General features: G+C 41.8%; 1 protein-coding gene across 1 annotated transcript in view; it reads left to right on the forward strand.

The window, feature by feature from the left end:
- The window catches only part of TNFSF11 (TNF superfamily member 11), a 31,124-nt gene extending 15,238 nt beyond the window's left edge, over positions 1-15,886 (forward strand). Inside the window, exons 3-5 of the mRNA XM_021697935.1 lie at positions 10,153-10,198; positions 10,279-10,377; positions 14,328-15,886. Of these exons, the coding sequence (XP_021553610.1) occupies positions 10,153-10,198; positions 10,279-10,377; positions 14,328-14,749 (567 nt within the window). The 3' untranslated portion in view covers positions 14,750-15,886. The remainder of the gene's footprint in view (positions 1-10,152; positions 10,199-10,278; positions 10,378-14,327) is intronic.
- Positions 15,887-19,589: the final 3,703 nt, after the last annotated feature.

A 19,589-nucleotide genomic window follows, 5' to 3' on the forward strand; every position in this document is an offset into this window, starting at 1 on the left:
CCCCCCCCACAAGCGTGGCCTCCCCCCCCCCCCCCCCCCCCCCCCCCCGCCCCAACAGCCTTCATTAAACTTTGTGGAATGGCTGGATGGGTGAATGAAATGGGCGTTTCTGTTGGTCCTTTATATGTTATTCCGGGCCTTTCCTGTGTAGTCGGTTCTCTGTCTTTCAAAATTCAGCTCAGTCATTACTTCTTGAAGGAGGCCCCCACTGATGCCTGCCTGCCCACCGTTGGGTTAGAAGCTGTTCCTGTGTGTGTGCCCGGAGCTTCTTTGTTCACTCCTGTCATTCAGGGCGTCCATTGTAGGAGCTTGGTGTGGGGCTGACTCACTCAAGTGCGAGCCTTCCAGGACAGGGACTGTGTGATGTTTAGTTTCTCTCTCCAGTGACAGGCACACAGCAGGTGCTCAGTGAAAGTTTGAAGAACTGGCTTAATGAGTGAGTGAGCTCTGCTCATCCCTGCTCTTGGTGTCATCAGATGGCTGTTGGTTTGCTCTTGCCAGAAGCTAGCCACATTATGTATGCTCAGAAAGATTCACAAAGGGCTGGAGGTCACTCCCAAGTGTGATGCTTGTCCTGCTTCTTGGAGGGGGCCGTTTCTGCCTTTGGGGCATGAACACATTAAAAGGACCTTGAGGCTGGAGGACCCTGACTAGCCACCCTGCCCCTTCCTCCCTGGCCTCATTTGTCCTCAGTGGCTGGTCTGGTACCTCTGTTCCCCTTGGCGTCATATTCCTAGTAGTCCGATACTTTGGTGAGGGTCTGTGAGGGTAAGCCTCCTTTGGAGGCCACAAGGTTCTGTGGATGTCAAAGCTCTGTCAGTGCAAGGGGGCATTAGTATTTCAAGTGGCAGAAGACAGCAGAGACAGGATAGATAGCACGCCTCACCCAAGATGCCGCACTGCAGTCACTCCTCCAGGCCCTTAGATTAAACTTCTTAACCGAGGACTATAGTGCAAGACATTTTGAGATTGGGCTCTTTATGAAGACTAATATTGCTGTCATAAGGCTACTTTAGGAAAACTCTAGGGCACCCTTAACTGTGGCAGAAGGTTCCTCATTTAAACCATGAAGGTTAAACAGTAAAAACTAATTTTCTCTTCCCAGCATAGCCAGCACACTGCCAGGAAAGCATCCCTCTGTTCTAGGAAAACAAGGGCACGCTCTTCCTCAGCCTTTTGGTGGGGAGAGTACATTTTCTGTTTGCAAAGACGTATCTTTTCCAATCAGCAGACTTCTTTTGGGAGAAATGAGCCCCCCGGTGACTATGCTTGGGAGGAGGAGACCAACGCACATCTTGGTAAAGTTCTTCACTGAGAAATTTCCAGAAGTGGCCGTGGGGTGGTGGTGGCTGATTTAGTTAGGAGGCAAACAAAGTAGGAGGTTAAGAGGTAGGGTGCCGGGGTGTGGGCTGTGGATAGAATCTGTGTTGAGAAAACTTTGCTCTGGGTGACTTCTGTAAATCAATAACTTATATTAAGAAATAAAGAATTTTAGGGATCAAAATGTAGAGTTGCAAATGAGTCAGAGATGGCTCTTCCTTTCAGGTTTAGTGGGCCCAGTGCCCCACGCGCCGGCTCCCCTTCCTGCTGCTGGCTGGGCCACTGGACCCACTGGATCCAGTCCTCCTCCCCTTGCGCCCCTCCCCCCATGGGGATGGTCAGGAGCTGCCCTTCCCCCTCACTAGTGCTCCTCTCTTGTCCTGGTGCCCTGGAAGACTGTGCTCCAAGGCACGTGGCCTGAGAAGCACAGACTCTGCTATACCCTTCGTAACATGTATTTAGGTGACAGCACGCTCAATGGATCCTGCTCTTAAAGTTCTTTGCTTTGAGGTTATTTTGAACTGTTACCACAGACAGTTCATTAGGAACTACGGGGCCCCCCCCTTCATCCAGGTGCCTATAAAGTGTTCCCCCATATCCTGTGGATTAGAAGGTCAGTGTGAGCTTTAGGGGAGGGAGGAAAGCAAGAGGCTGAGACATCTATATTAATGCTGTCTCTTTAGTTGTTGCACGACGCCTGGGTATTCTCTCTGGGGCTGGGCATGCTTTCTGTGCCTTGTAAGGCAAGAATACCAGGCAAATAAAATCTTTCCAAATAAAGACGAGCTACTGATAAGACAGTAAGACGTCTCTCTGAGAGAGCACTTGGAGACCATGTCGGTATGAACCAGAGGGCAAGATACTGACTATAAGTAGCTTGTGTGGCTGGTAGACCTGTGGTGTCCCACAGTGGCCTCAGTGGTGGGTTTGGGGGCTCAGGGCGGGGAATAGCAAGGGAGCCTGAAGCAGTAACCAGGACATCTCACAGGGCCTTCTAAGCCCAGGTGAGGAATGTGGACTTCCTCCTGAAGCCTGTGGGTGACTCCTGGAGGATTTTCAGAGAAGGACCAAGCTCCTCTGTGTATTTTCGGATGCTCCAGCAGCAATGGGTCAGTTTGAGGACAGCAAGAGACTGGGAGAGGAGGTAGGAGGCGATTATCATAATCCTAACGAGAAATGATGAGAGCTTGAAGGAAGGCAGTTGTACTTGGCGGAGAGAGGAGGGGATGACTCTTTGAGCTGTTTATGTGGTGGAAGTCTCCAGGACTTCTCTGCAGGAATGGGAAACCGGCTATTCATTTTCAGAAACAACCCCTGTGTGGCATTCATGTGCTAACTCGGCTGATGAATACCCTATTCTTGTAACTTGGTTGGAGAAGAATTACGTGAAGGGTGTCATTAAGATGTTAAAATGAATGCATTACATATGTTAACGAGTGTGTGAACCCTGTATTATATCTGGCAAACGGGGTGTTAAATCCTCCTTCAACCAGCCAGATGTCCCTGCAGCCGCTGTGGGTACTGCAGAGGGAGGCAGCCACCTGAGACCCCAGCTATGAGCTGGTGCCAATGGTTTCCAAAGCATCTGGCTGTACAAATTCCTTCTTCTATGCTCCGACTGACAGGCACCGCATGGATCACACAATTCACGTCCCAGTGCACAGGTGGCATTTTCAGTCTCAGAAGCTCAACCTCCAGTAACTTGACCTTTTCGGGGAATTTTTACAGCTAAGAATGTCCTCCGTGGGAGCTTCAATCAACTTCTGTCATTTCGTAAGATACGAAAACACTGCCATCGAGCAAATAAGACCATTTTAATAACATTCACTCTTGAATTGGAATGCTATCAAAGTCTTGTTTGGGGCAGTGGTCCAACTGAGTTTGCAAAAGCTTAACATTTGCTGTAAATGTTGAGATTACCTGGAGCAAAATTTTCATAACTCCACAAAGGAGCTGAAAATACTCATAGGTGTTTGTATTTATTCTTATAGAGTACAATCTCTCCTAAGTGGCTTTGATTTATCAAGATTGAGCCAGTTCTGAGAGGTCTCCCACCTCCCTATGTTTGGCGAAAGACCCTAAAATATTTTAGAAGATGTTTGAAAGACCCTGCGCCAACAGACTGAAGACCCGGTCTGCACTCTTCAAATTTACCCTACCACACTCTGGGTATTGTTCTTCTTGGATGTTGAGTTCGGGAGAAGTCGAAAAGAAGCAATCCTAGAGACCACAGTTACACAATCACAAAATCGATCTTTTGTGTGCTTTCTTTCCTGGTGGAGGAATTGTGAAATCACAACATTCTTCTATGAGTGAAATAAAAGTCGAAATTAAAAAAAAAAATTTGTATCGGTTGTTTTCTTGTCTGTTCAGATGTACTCTGACAGCAAAGATGAAACATTAGTGCAGTCTCAAAAGGAAAATACCACAATGAGAAGATTAAAAAATGTTGTGAAATTTCCTCAGCTGTATTGTTTTGAGACTTTGGAGTGGGGGCGATTGCACGATCAGGTCTGCAAAGCCTGGCTGTGGCGTCCCAGGCTTGTCAGTGTTAGACAGCATTCACTAGGTGGCAGTATGTCAGAGGGTTTCTTTTTTTCTTGAATTGGCAGCAATTTCTTTGGCTGCTTACCAGTAGTTCGCTTTTTCTGTTTGTTTTGAAGGGTTAAATGAAGCTATCATAATCGAGGCCCAAATTACGCTTATCTAAAAATGCATAATTCTGCTGAAAAGCCTACTTGTTACAGTGTGACCATAAAACCAATTCATTCATTCATGTGAGTTTTCTTAGTCACTTATAGGTAATGATCTTAGTTGTCGTGGGTAGTTTGTAGAAACCCGGGGGCAATTCTTTTTGTCCCCTGCAAGTAACAGATGCTAAGCATACTGTATTCTGAGAAGGCAGATCGCTGGTCTTCCTGAGGAGCAGACATCGGGTTCTCTTTTGTGGCTCTTAGGGAAGACCTTAGGGAGGACTCTCTGCCCAGATTTTTCACCTTGGAAAATGTTTCTGGCTCCTGCTAAAGGCTGTTTGCTGGGAGGTGTGTCAAAGCTACCTATCCTTCTTTATGATCGTGTAGACCACATATGCACAGGATGTTTATCCAGAGACTCAACTTTTTTTTTTTTTTAACTTACAGCTGGATTTAAAATACGATAAACACACATAATATTCTAAAAAAGATCTCTTTCATCTGAATAATTTGTTCATAGGAAAGGAGCTGGATATTCTTTGTAGTGTTTCCCCAAATTAGATGATCAGAACTTTTTGAATTCAAAGAAACCAGAAGCAATGTCTGAATGATAAGATCTGAGAATAAAGAACTGTACATTTTAGGACACTCTAATTAGTGTGACAGAAGTAGAGGACTAGAGTGGATGAAAATAAATGTAAATGCGCTGCTTAGAAAATAAATGGAATTGTCAGTTGGGGTGAAGTTTCAGTACTCGTTTAGAAGGGTTTCCTATAATCTTGAAAATTAAAAATATTAGGGGGGCATTCAAGAAAGATCCATGCTTAGCATATACATAGCCAAGTATCTGTTGTTTGAGAAAAATGACAAAACAGATTTGCTCCTGCCATGTGGAGTGGACTCGGCAGAGTCACATTTGGAGATGTGATGCCCCTCATGCCCAGGGTCTGCAGGCCCTGGTTCGGGCACGTCACCAGCCAAGCCCTGAACATGACTCAGCCAGTTCTGAGCCTGTTTGCTGAAGACCCTGGAAATTCGGAGACCATATTTCCTGATGTCAAACTCTTTTTTTGTCAGATTTTCCAGGCAACCTGCAGGGACTCAGCAGTCAGATCCCCAGTGAAGATAAGCCTCCTTTCAGACTTTCTACTTCAGGGAGGAAAAAAAACCCTAAGGATTTCTTGACAGGCATAGGGGAAGGAAAAAAAAAAGATCTTTTTTTTTTTTTTTTAAGATTTTATTTCTTTATTTGAGAGAGAGAGAGCATGAGAGAGATCATGAGCAGGGGAGAGGGGCAGAGGGAGAAGCAGACTCCCCACTGAGCAGGGAGCCTGATGTGGGGCTCAGTCCCAGGACTCTGGGATCATGATCTGAGCTGAAGGCAGATGCTTAACTTACTGAACCACCCAGGCCCCAGGGAAAAAAGATCTTTTCCCCTCTCCCCACTTAGGTTCTCCAGTTGGGGCTTTGTAAATTAGACTGATAAAAGCAAGATTAATGAAAGAAAAGCATATGCATGTATTGAATATATGTTTCCTAAAGAAATGAAGACCTGAAGAAATGGTTAGCCTGACTGGTTTTTATTTTATTTTTTTTTAAAGATTTTATTTATTTATAACAGAGAGAGACACAGCGAGAGAGGGAACATAAGCAGGGGGAGAGGGAGAGGGAGAAGCAGGCTTCCCGCTGAGCAGGGAGCCCGATGTGGGGCTCGATCCCAGGACCCTGGAACCATGACCTGTGCTGAAGGCAGACGCTTAACGACTGAGCCACCCAGGCGCCCCCTGACTGGTTTTTATACTAGATTTGATGGAGAGTGGAAAGGTGTGGGAAAATGTGACAGGACAAAAGGGCCTGTTGCTTCAGGTTCTTCTTAGCATCCTTACATCTTAGAGATAAGGATGCTCTTTTCTGCCAGTTAGGAGGAGAGCAACTCTCACACAAGGGTCTTATGACTGCTTCAGAGGAGAAGGAAGAGGGTCCTTCCTGCACCTGCCACTTCTCAAATTCCTTCAGCTTAAATTATTCAATATGCTGAGGCCTTATATTTTGGAGTAGCATGTTCTGAACCCCATGAAGGACCACTGAAACTTTTCTGCCAGCTTTCAGGCATGTATTTGATGGCCACCTCTTGTAAAGGGAGAGTCAGAGACAGAAGTTCAAGTCCCAGCTTTTATTAGGAGAGTCCTTATTCTCTCAGCCTCCATTTACCAGTCCAAAAAATGAGGTTAGTGATAGTTACCCAGCCTCTGATTCTAATAAGAATCAAATATGATATCCAAGGGAAAATACTCTGTTAGCTACACATGTAAGGGATTATTTAATTTTCAGCATGAATATGTGGAATATATGTAAGTTATGAGAATATAATAAATCTATGGCCAAATACAGACTACCAAATAGCCATTCATGGGAGCACTCAATTAGTAATAACGTTTGTCAATACCTGCCCTATATTAGAATCACCTGGAGAGATTCCTTTAAAAAAAAATACCAAATTAATATCAGACTAATTGCATTAGTTTGGGTGGAGTTGGGGCCTGGGCACCCAAGATGTAGTCTTAGAAGAATGTTCTGTTTATGGTTGGCATCTATGCACATCAACTAGAGTTCAAAAAATTGGGGGTGAGGTAGGGATACAAGAATAGATAATAAGAATACATTTTTTGTAGCCTCAGGTTGTAGACACATCATGCACTGCCTTTTCACATGGAAACTTCTCTATAGGATTTCTGAGAAGATTTGCAATTTTGGGTACCTAAGAACAGGTATAACATGAAAGCAGCGTTACGTGAGGGGTCTCTAGCTAGAGTTCTAATTCATCCTGGGTCAGGACACATTAGGGTTTCTTTGTTTTTTGTTGTGGTTTTTTTTTTTTTGGCGGTTTTTTTGTTTTGTTTTGTTTTGTTTTTTAGCAGTCATTGAAAGTGCTTCTGAATGGTGCTGGTTATTGAATTTTCTTGTGAAAAGTTTCTGTGACAGCTATGACCCAGAAGCCACAGGAGAATTTTATTCCCAGGTGGGAAAGAACAAACTTTCCCTGCCCATTTCATCAGTGACTTTAGTCTGCTGCTTCTTTTGCCCGAGTCTCAACCTTCAAACAAATGTCAGATTGGCCCATCTCTGAAATCTTTTGGGATTTCAGGGGGATTGCTGTTCTCGAATTGAGGCCCTAGGCCAGCAGTACTAGCTTACCTGCTAGAAATGCAAATTCTCAGGCCCTACCCAAGACCTACTAAGTCAGAAACTCTGTTTCAATGCGCCCTCTGGGAAACTGTGATGCATGCTCAAGTCTGAGAACTGCTGAGCTAGCGCATAAGCTCTTCCCTTGTTTTTCTCAATAAAAGGTGTGCTTTTCTCCATAGAAAAGCACGAAGCAGACATTTGTAGACATATGCCATACTTAGCTTTGCTTCATTCCCCCTCTTCCCTCTCCCCTCTGAGGATGAGGCAAATCAGGGCTAGAGGGAAAATGAAGGGTAGCTTTAAATTCCCGAATTACTCTGTCATCAAGGATCCTGCTCCAATCTTTTAAGAGATAGTAATCAGGTAAAGAAACATTGTATATATAAGTGTATAAAGATATTCACTATGTATAAAGATATTATATTGTAAATGTATAAATATATATACAATGTATATCTCTATTATAAATGTATATATAATGAATAAAGATACATTGTATATGTGTGCATATATATATATATATATACACACATATATAACACTGTAAAGATATACACATGTAAAAGATATACTATATATACAAATGTGTAAAGATACACACAATGTATAAAGACACACTGTGCCTCTATAAATCTGTTATAAATACAGGGGAGACTAAACCAGGAAATTCCAGAAATCAGAGTACCATTGGGAATCCAGAAGTTATAAGAAGAGAGTTGGGATATTAGAGGTCAGCAGGGGAGAAAAATAAATCTTTGATGGAGAGGGAAGGATAAGGCCTGGGAAGGGCCATTGCCTTGCGCCACTTGCCACAATTTGCCTAGAATTTCCTACAAACAGTGCTCCAGAGTTCTGCAGGGCAGTGCCCTGGGTCAAGGCAAGGGCAGAAGTTAGCCCTGGATGAGTGCCCAAGGTTTCTTTGTAAAAGTCAGTCACACTGTGACTTCTTTAGGTAACAGAAAACAGTTGTGCTATCTCCTCCAAGCGTTTTTAAAAATAGAATAGATTCTTATCTCTCTTGAGAGTCCTGAAGACAGAGAGAAAAATCAATGTTATCGTCTCTAGAATCCTTCCAACTGTTAACAGTTGAAGTTGTGTTTGCCTCTATCTATATCTATCTATCTATCTATCTATCTATCTATCTATCTATCCATCTATCATCTACCTATCCATCTATTATATATCTATCATCTATCTATCTATCTAACTTCTACCTATCCATCTATCATCTACCCATTATCTATCTATCCATCTATTATCTATCTATCCATTATCTATCTATCATCTATCTATCCATCTCTTATCTATCTCTCTATCCATTATCTATCTATCATCTATTATCTATCTATCATCTCTCTATCCATCTATTATCTATCTCTCTATCCATTATCTATCATCTATTTATCTATTATCTATCTATCATCTCTTTATCTATCTACCCATTATCTATCATCTATCATCTATCTATCTATCTATCATCCATCTCAAAGCCCTTATCTCCAGACACTCAAAGAATTTAGGTTATGTGGCTAATTTTTTAAATATCACGGGATGGAGCTGGGGGGGGGGGGGGGGAAACGGTTAGCATGGATGGTCATCCCAATCATAGAGAAACTAGGAATCTCTCCAAGGGTGTTTCTAGTATCTAGGTATTTGAATTACCAGACACTCTGCTAAGTGCCTACATGCATTACCTCATTTAATCTTAATCCCCACCTTATGATAGAGGTGCTATTAATATGGTTAGTACAGGTAGGTGGCTGATAAGGGATTTGAACTGAAGTTAAACCTGACATTTCACCCACTCTATCTTAATATTTAATGGTAGCTAAAGTCTTGATTCAGATGGGCATGCAGTTACTTACCTATTGGATCTTTCATTTCAGGGCTCAAGTCGAGATATGCAATTACCTGTGCTCTTTACATACTTGTGTTCTTTCTTTTTCTGGTTTGAGTTTCTTTTTTTTAAGCTTTTATTTATTTATTTGAGAGAGAGAGCAGAAGCGGGGGGTGGGGAGGAGCAGAGGGAGAGGGAGGAGCAGACTTCCCGCTGAGCAGGGTGCCCAGTGTGGGGCTTGATCTCAGGATCCTGGGATCATGACCCGAGCCAAAGGCAGATGCTTAACCGACTGAGCCACCCAGGTGCCCCATTCTGGTTTGAGTTTCTAAACCTCTATTTGTGGCTGTATTTTAACTTAATTATTGATACTCTAAAAGCTCTTAGACTTCCATATAGTATTTTAAATGCACTGTGATTTTTTTTAAATAAAAAATTAACCATTGGGAGCTAAGCATTATTTGCTTTACTGTGAGCTGAACTTCAGTGTGGTAACAGGAATTCACTAAAAAAATAGACATAAAAAGAGCCTCCTTAAAGATTTAAGAGGGTCATATATTTTGTGGTAATTTTTATTTTCCTAGTTAACTTCATCTTCGTTTGTGTATCTGCTACAAATTCTTAATTATGCTTAATTATTCCAGGTTTTATAATTTACATTGTCTTTTATTTCCTCTTATTGTCCAAAGTATTTTGTTAGATAGTATGTGTGTGATCTACTTTTTAAGCATATCAACATAATTCTTTGGGATGAGCTTCTCTTTTTTTTTTTTTTTTAAGATTTTTTTATTTTGGAGAAAGTGAGCATGCAAGTGGGGGGGGGGGAGAGGGGGAAAATCTCAGTCAGGCTCCCCACTGAGCACAGAGCCTGATGCAGGGCTTCTCACAACCCTGAGACCATGACTTGAGCCAAGACCAAGAGTTGGACACCCAGGCACCCCAGGTTGAACTTCTCTTGATATCTACCTAGAACACCAAAGAATTTCACTGCTTATGTATGTCTGGCGTATTTTGAAGGAAAGAAGATTAATTTATCATACGTCCAACAATCCTAAATTCTTATGGCTTGACTGGAAGAGTGAATATATAAATAAGATTTTTGTCTTTTTATTTCAGGAATTACAACATATTGTTAGATCACAACACATCAGAGCAGAAAAAGGTAAGCATGGATCTGCATGAATATTTGAAATCATATAGGGTCAGTACTCTTGGGGCTAACATTGTTTCTCTCATCTCCAGCTATGATGGAAGGTTCATGGTTAGACCTGGCCAGGAGGGGCAAGCCTCATACTCAGCCTTTTGCTCATCTCACTATTAATGCCACTGACATCCCATCCGGTAAGTTCCATTTGCATCCAGCCTGAAAAAGATTTCAAGAGTCCTTTATCAGTCCATTTGAATACTCCAAACTATTATTAGCCGGTTACTAAAATTTTGAGAGCCCTTAACTTCTAGACCAGAAGAAAGATCATTTGGTATTCAGTTGATAATCTATATTGTGGAAACAGTTATTCTCAACTCTGCCAGAATGGACGTCATCACTCTTCATTTTCAGATCATCAAAATGGGTGCTTATTTTTAATGACTGCCAGTTGAGGTTGCAGAACTGGGAAGGACAATCCCTTGTTCTGTTCATCTGTATTTCCCCAAACCAAAGTTGGTACACCCCCACTGCCAACCTATAAAGTGCATGGATTTATCTCTTGCAGAGTTCCAGGTAGGGCCTTAACAGAGTAATGTTTAAGAGTCAGTAGCCCTCTAGAATAGAAGACATACTCCTCCTTCTCCAAGGGCTTATCACTTTCTCTGGATCAGAATTTAGCTCAATGCCCTGGAGGGCTGATTATGTTTTAGAAATGAGGAAACCCAGAGCTCTGTGCCTACATCTAACCAGGACCCCAGCTATTTCACCCTGTAATCCCCACTGGGACTCTACCTTGGGATAGGTGAACATCCAAAGGTTAAAAGAACATTACAATAGAGTGTCAATTGACATTATTATTATTATCATGCCAGTTGTTCAACATACAATGTACCAGGCATTTCACTGTATTCATTGTCTCCATTCCTTACCACAACCTTGCAAGGTAAGTGATTCTCATTCAGATTTGCAGACAAGGAACCTGAGGTCCACATAGTTTATCTGCTTAAGGTCATAGGGCTGGAAGGATTAGAAGTTGAGTTCCACTCTGGTTGATTTCCAAGTCCATGGTTTTTACACTATAGGCCATCATATTACATCATATTAGTACCCTGTGGCCAGTTGGCTTTGTCAGAGGGAAAAAAATTCGGGGCTCTTATGTTCTTATTTTCCCATAAGAAGTAGATTAATGTAGTTTTAATAGCAGGGGCTCATAATCTGACTGCCTGGGTATGAAGCCCCACGGTACTACATACTGGCCGTGTGACCTCAGGCAAATTATTGGAATCATTAGTGTGTCAGTTTCTTTACGGGGATGGAGATCGTATTTACCTCATGGGGGGGGCCATGGAGATTCAACGAGGCAATGTCAGAGCATGCTGACATGGAAGCTGGCATGTAGTAAGCACTCCGTAAACGCAACTTGTTACTACTATTTGAGTTTTATTAAATGATTATACATATTCCACTTTGTTCTAAAAATGATTTAAGGCTAGTTTTTCTTGGAGTTAAAAAAAAAAAAAAAACAAAAACCACCACAACAACCCAAGTTTTAGTAATGATTCTGCAGCCACTCTCATAGCATGGGTTCCCAGAGAGGTATTTCCGACTGCAGACATGGGAACTGAGAAACCAGCGCTTTGGTCGCACATTCTCCTAAACCATCTCTCCTGCCCCAGATGTCTGCTTCATAAACAAATTTTCTCTCCGCACATGTGTATGTGTGCCTTACATTGAAGCTACACTAATTCTCTGAGTGAAAACTATTTTGCATATTAGCAAATGCAATCAAATTAATACTGATATATCAGCTGTTTGTGCTAGGAATGTACTCTGCATTTATCTTTTCAGTGCGTTTTAAATGACATATGATAAATATTACATTACACCGTGTGCCAAAGTCTGTTTGGCAATAGCAAGCGTATTTTAGTTATAAAGCTCTCTCTTCAGGCACCTAGCAGCAAATCGTTGCCAAAAAACAAGGCAAAACTCCTAGTTATTTTCCGATGGTTATTGAGTTTGTGACTGAGTGAAATGAAGTGGTGTATGCTTCTGTTTAAGAAAATAGCATTTGCGTCTCTGGCTGAGCCAACAACTCCTTGAGTCCATTTATCTCCCAGTTTTGGCCAGTACTGCGTTCTTCAGAGGAAGATGGCTTTAATTACCATGTTCATTTTTGGCCTCTGTTTTATATTGATTTACACATAAGAAAAAAATCAAAATCTGCCTTATATTGACTGTTCGCTTCCTGAATAAAATGCATCGAGAAGTATTTTGTGAGGCCAGACTACATGGATTTCTTAAGGGGGTGGCTCAGGCTAAATATTTGGAGACGCCTCTTCCCTAGTGCCTAATGGCACCACAGGGGATGAGGGGCTGGGGTAAAAGGTCATCAGCGTGCCTTGTTAGTCATGGAAACCTAGGATTGCCATGTGAGGTCCCTCAACTTGATAGTAGTGTATTTTTCTCTCCCTGTCTCCCGCTCTTCTCTATTCTTGAGTCTTCACATTCATTCACACTCCCTTTCTCCTCTGCATGCTGTGTGCATTCCATTATTTGCTCCAACAGTTTCCCTCGCTGACACTACGCTCTCCCCTTTCTCAGCCCATCCACATTTGATTGAAGTCCTCCCTGTCCCCTGGCTCCTGTGTCCCCCTCATTGGGCTGAGTGCTCCTGATCGCCATTCACTTCTGCAGCATTCACTTGGCAGTTGCTTAACTGAACTTCAACCAAGTGCTGTATGACATGCAGCAATGAAAATATTATGTTTTCCACTTTATATGCCTACTTCTTATTTTCTCCACGATTAATGCTAAGTGCCTCGAGAGGATACTGCTTGATAACATTCTTAATTATGGGCAGAGTGAATCTCCAAAGAAACCCCCGCACAGTTATTTATTGAATGATTGATCAACTAAATGAATTGATGAACTGATGAATGGATGAATGGATGAATAAAAATAGAGATATGTTTAGTAGGGAATATGGACACTCCTTCCAATTCACTAGCTAACGGTGGAAGTGGCATGTGGTCAAGGTTTCTGTCTTTTCTCCCCTCCCTGTTTCCTATTCCTTTCTCGCCTCTCCAGGCTATACCTATGAGCCCTTGGTCTAATACTAACTGATCCATCCCACTGAGAGAGTAGACTTTACCTTAGTCATTCTGCTTCTCTCTATTAAGAGTCATCATAGGAGATAAACTCTAAGACAAGTTATTAATTGAGAGAAGGTCTGAATACAGGAGAAGGGTAAGAAGAGAGAAACATGTGATAACTTTAGATGGGAAACATCTTGAATTTTGTTTGCTCTGTCAATGGATTAGGTGGCTGTTTACCAACCTGGAGGAATTACTCTACTAGTGTTTGTGCGGCTGTGATGAATAATCTTGCAGTCTCATCTTGATTCACTTGGGACCCTGGGATGATATTTACATTTGCGGTGATATTTACGCTCTGGATGCTTTAATCTGGTATGACCTGAGGTAGGACCTCCAATGAAAAAGAAAGAAGTGTGCAAAGAGGATGCAGTGCCTGAAATGGCTTCTCAGGCTCACTCTAGCGCCCTCCTCTGGAGTTCAGGAAACAAACTGTCCTTGGAAGGGATCGGAACCGTTGGAATCAAGCAGTCTGGAAGTTCTCTTCTTATACCTGTCTCTTGCTTTTCTGTATCAACTGCCTTTGGCTTATTCTGTCTTCAACCTTAAGTGATCTTTCTGATTCTGTTGACTGAATCTTGTACCTATTTTAAGTTCTCAGGTTCAGTAACAATTCAACAAAGTCATTCTTGATTCTTCTGGGAAGAATTAAACTCTCTTTCCTTTGAATTCCCATAGCAATTATCTGCACCTTGGCTCTCAGGGTTCATGCCTTGCTTCTTAACTGAACACATACCATACCTAACGGTCATGTGCTCTATGCTCCTGAAGGAAGGAAAGCTGAGTTTTTGTCTTTGTACTCTCTCAGGTACCTAGCAGAGAGTACTAAGCACATCTTAATGCATTTCTGCCCTTTTAGAAAATAAATTCTGAGGAAGTATTCTCCCTTTGGAACAGTAACTGTTATGTTTCTCTCCAACCTCATGGAATTGTGAGGATGTCCTTCTCATTGAAGGGGTGGATTTTAAATCATGTGCCTTTCCTGTCCTCAGGTTCCCACAAAGTGAGTCTGTCCTCCTGGTACCATGACCGAGGTTGGGCCAAGATCTCCAACATGACTTTCAGCAATGGAAAACTAATAGTTAACCAAGATGGCTTTTATTTCCTGTATGCCAACATTTGCTTTCGGCATCATGAAACTTCGGGAGACCTCGCCACAGAGTATCTTCAGCTCATGGTGTATGTCACTAAAACCAGCATCAAAATCCCGAGTTCTCATACCCTGATGAAAGGAGGTAGCACCAAATACTGGTCAGGGAATTCCGAATTCCATTTTTATTCCATAAACGTTGGGGGATTTTTTAAGCTACGATCTGGTGAGGAAATAAGCATCGAGGTATCCAATCCATCACTACTGGATCCAGATCAAGATGCAACATACTTTGGGGCTTTTAAAGTTCTAGATATAGATTGAGTCCCATTTTGTGGAGCATTATTCTGTACTTCCTAGGATGTATGGGGAAAAAATGTTAAACAAGCCAAGAAAGTTGTATATAGATGTGAGACTACTAAGGGGCATGACCCACAATGGTACAAGAAGACTCTTTCCATGCTTTTGACTCTGTAGTGAGCATGTGTATTTATAGCCAATAGGAGATGTTGGAGTAAAGTGTGTTACAGTCTGAAGGCTTTCTTACATAACGGCTTTTAAATTTTGTAATGGATTCCTAAAATTATACCAGATTAGAGCAATTATGATTGCCTTTATATGAAACTGCATTTGGGCTATGGGAGGGGTTAATTCTCTGGATCTAGCCTGTGGTTATGTGCCACTTTGCAGCTCACGTGGGGAGGGTGTCATCTAATTGACAGTGGATGATCATCAGAAGGGTTAAGTTCCTTTGAATTGTTACATCATGCTGGAACCTGCAAATAAATACTTTTTCTAATGAGGAGAGAAAATATATGTATTTTTATATAATATCTAAAGTTATATTTCAGATGTAATGTTTTCTGTGCAAAGTATTGTAAATTATATTTGTGCCATAGTATTTGATTCAAATATTTAAAAATGTCTTGCTGTTGACATATTTAATGTTTTAAATGTACAGACATATTTAACTGGTGCACTTTGTAAATCCCCTGGGGAAAACTTGCAGCTAAGGGAAAAAAAAAAAATGTTGTTTGCTAATATCAACTGTATTATACTTCTTTACTCTTTTTAACTTAATAGATTTTTCAGACTTGTCAAGTCTGTGCAAAAAATTAAAATGGCTGCCTTGAATAATAAGCAGGATGTTGGCCACCAGGTGCCTTTCAAATTTAGAAGCTAATTGACTTTAGAAAGCTGACATTGCCAAAAAGTATACATAATGGGCTACTGGAATCTGTCAAGAGTATTTATATAATTATTGAACAGGTGTTTTTTTCTACAAGTGTTGCAAATTGTAAATTTTGTGTTTTGTTTTGTTTTTTTTATGGAAAAGTTATCAGTGGCTTACCAGCAAAAAAAAAAAAATCCCATTTTTAATATAGTTGATGATATTTTCTACTGTACAGTAAAAACATTGCCTTTGAATGTTAATTTTTTTGGTACAAAAATAAATTTATAAGAAGACCTGCCTTGTGATATTGTGCTTCTCTTTCATGTCTGTCTTACTCTGTGATCCCATTCTCTCCAACATGCTGTTGTGGCTTCCATCTTTCCGAAGGTTACCGGGAGAAATGCAGGTTTAATTAAAAATTAGGAACAGATTCAATTAAATTAATGAACCTCCGAATTTGAAAAATAATATACAAGGGATATGTATGCAAGAATGGAGCCAGATAGGAAAGAGAGGCTTCTTCACTCAAAAAAGAAAAGTTTGTGTTATGCGTCTGTCGTAAGAAAAAAAATGGTGTTGTTCACTAGTTCCTAATGCCCTGAGGTACAACTGACCTGGAGGAGCCCCTGAACATTTTATAGCTTACCATGGTGAGGAAGCATCAGCAATGCACTAGATGCTCCACCTCATGGAAATTTCTGTCGGGGAGCTGTCTCAACCCATCCTGGTTACTCACGTGAGGGAGACAGCAGAAAACAAGCAACTTGGGAAGGCACCGGAAGCCATAATTTAAGGCACTAGACATTCGTGGATAAATGTTTCTTGATGGTTGTGAAGAATGGAAGAAGGAAAGAAATAGCAGATGTTAAAGAAGAAATTATACATTTTAAGCAGCAAAGCTATGACTGTAGGACTCAATCATTGTCCAAAATACACCTCTTGTTTTAAAACTATCAGTAAATCTGAGGTAGATTGGCACAAAATATGATTGCATATCCCAACTGCTGAGCCTTGGCTTAAGGAAAAATGAATTTTGATATGCAATCAGAATTTCTCCACCCTCCGTTGACACAAAATCTTGTTATATAAAGAACCTTATTAGCTGCCCTGGCTCCTGGAATGTGATTCTGTCTTTCCATAGGTGAATGATATTCATTCATTTGTTCCACATTATTCACTGTGCACCAACTATGTGCTAGGCACTGTATCAGGCACTGGGGATCCTACGGTGTTCTTCTTGACCTGAAAGGGTTTCCATTCTAGTGGGGAGGAGCCTCCTAAGAGCGTGGTAGGTAAGCTCCAGGGTATGTAGAGCAGTGGGGAGGAGCCTCCTAAGAGCGTGGTAGGTAAGCTCCAGGGTATGTAGAGCATGCTGTGGCATCAGAGCGGGCCATTGAACTCAGCCTTGGGAATCACAGATGTTCTGGAAATTAAACTGGACTGAATACGAGGTGGGCTGAAAGGCTCCCATAGTGGATATAGAGTGGAATATCCATTACTGTTTTTTAACTTGGAGGCAACTAACTTGCAATCTCTCAAAGATGAGCTAAAATCCAAAGTCTGGGGATGAAAAGAACGCAGGATCTTGTGAGTCTACACATGGTGGCACCAGCCAGACTAGGGAACTAACATGGCAGATGGTCTGCCAGGCTAAGGGCGACCTCTACAGAAAAGCTTGAAAATTCAGCCTGACTGTAATGTGAATTTGCATATGTTAACAACCTGGTAGGTCAGGGATTTTTAGAGCTTTGTTGGAATGAATCTATGACTTAATGAAATGTTAGTGGGAACTGGCCCGTGCCTTGAAGGAGTCAACTATAACAAGTGGATGTGCCAAGAGTATGGAGGTATGGGAAAGGCTTTTTCTTTTCTAGTGATGCTCAAGGCTTTCCAGGATCTGAGTAGAAGGATCTAAAATGCAGGATTCAATACCCAACTTTTCCATTCACGCACTACTTTTACTCCTGCTTTTTCTTCTCACTCACCCCTTTTCCCACTTCCACTCTTCTTGTTTTAATGTTTTTCTTTTTCCCCCTCATCCCTGGCCCTTGCCTCAGAGGACCATCTGATTTCTCCAGTGGCCTGTGAGGAAGAAGGAGGCTGCTGTATCTGACTGAGATGGAACCAGATCACGTCAACACTCAGCAACAACTAAGTGAATGTCCTGACAAGGTCATGTCAGGAAACCAACACATACTGGATGCTCTGGCAAATGGAATTGTCTGCTCATTGTAAACATCCCCTTTCCATCTTCTTCCCACCACATGCCAAATCCGAAGGAAGGAAAGCATGCAAAATTTGAAGTCCTCTGTCTTCATGAGTCAGCTTCTACAAATACACCAGATTCATGCACACTTGCGTCTTTCCAAAACACGACATGTGCAGCAATTCCTGTTCAGTGGAGTCGCTTTCCTCCCTCTCTTTCTGCTTTCTTTTGTTTCATTTGTTTCCATCAGGCCATCTTAGAAAAGTTCCCAGGGAAGATGACCTGTTTCCCCAATGACTCCAGTGGAAACCTGAACACCTCGTGTCTCATCCTGTCTCTCTGTGTCTACTTGTTGATTTGGCTTGGGACAGCGGCATGGGGTTCCACTTGTACATTTTGGGGACACACCTCTGACTCAGCGTGCAGTTGCACATTTAGCCCGTGGAGTCACTCGGGGCACGCCAAGCATGTGCTGGCTTCACTTCGGCTTTGTTAATCGACTCTCTAGCTTCCTCGCTATGAAATTGAAATATGTTTCCCAGAAGCTGCATTTATAAAAGCTAATTAGTTATTGATTCACATTATTATGATTTAGGCTTGTGTCGCTTTTTACAATAAAAAATTTGTACACAGTGAGTGTTAGATTTTAGCTATAAAACAGAAATCTATCCTTTTGATTAGTAACACTTTTATGATACCTCTACTCTTCTACTCTCATAATTGAAAAATTCTATTTCCTAATCATTTACCCTCACCTCCCCTCTCCTTTGTTGACTGATTATTTTCTTTTCAGAAGCTTGTTGTTACCACATCTTGACCAGTACTCCAGCTATTTGTAGTGACAATCTCTTTGATATTATCAGATGTGGACCAGTTATAACATTATTTATATTGCTACTGGCTTTCAATGTTTATAGAGAAATCTTGTAGAATCTTCTGTTTTGAAAATTTGGAGGTGTCTCTTCCTTTTGGCAAAGGAATGAGTTAGATGTTACTTACTCCATTAGTAGCATGCAGAACTAAGAACCTGGGGATCAGGACTGGCTTCAGAGACAGTAATTTCTCCTAAAAAACAAAAGAAACAAACAAAAAAAAACCTAATAGATATTTTAAGCTCTCTCTCTCTCTCTCTCTCTCTCTTTTTTTTAAACATTTTGTTTATTTATTTGACAGAGAGAGACACAGCAAGAGAGGGAACACAAGCAGGGGGAGCGGGAGAGGGAGAAGTAGGCTTCCCACTGAGCGGGGAGCCTGATGCGGGGCTCGATCCCAGGACCCTGGGATTATGACCTGAGCCGAAGGCAGACGCTCAACGACTGAGCCACCCAGGCACCACCTATTTTCAGCTCTCTTATGAGGGTCCTTAAATCATGGTATGTCACTGTCTTGGGCAAAAGCCATTTTTTTTCCTTCTGTATGGATTCTGCACAAGCTTCATTTTCTCAAAGGTCTGATCTTAATAATCTTATGTTGGTGGGGGGCGCCTGCGTGGCTCAGTTGGTTAAGCAGCCAACTCTTGATCTCAGCTCAGGTCTTGACCTCAGGGTTGTGAGTTCAAGCCCCACATTGGGCTCCACTTAAAAAAAAAAAAATCTTATGTTGGTGGAATGAAAGCTCCTCATGAAATGTACATATCTTTTAGAAGACAGATTACAAACGTGGGTGTCAGCTAGACCTAGGATTGGAGTCTGAGCTCTGCTGCCTGGTAACCTCAGGCAGGTGGCCACCATTTGGATTTCAGCTTCCTGCCTTGTGAAGAAGGAGTCAACCTATGTGCATTGAGA

This window comes from Neomonachus schauinslandi, chromosome 3 (assembly GCF_002201575.2).
Source record: "Neomonachus schauinslandi chromosome 3, ASM220157v2, whole genome shotgun sequence".
In the NCBI taxonomy this organism is placed as follows: Eukaryota; Metazoa; Chordata; class Mammalia; order Carnivora; family Phocidae; genus Neomonachus; species Neomonachus schauinslandi.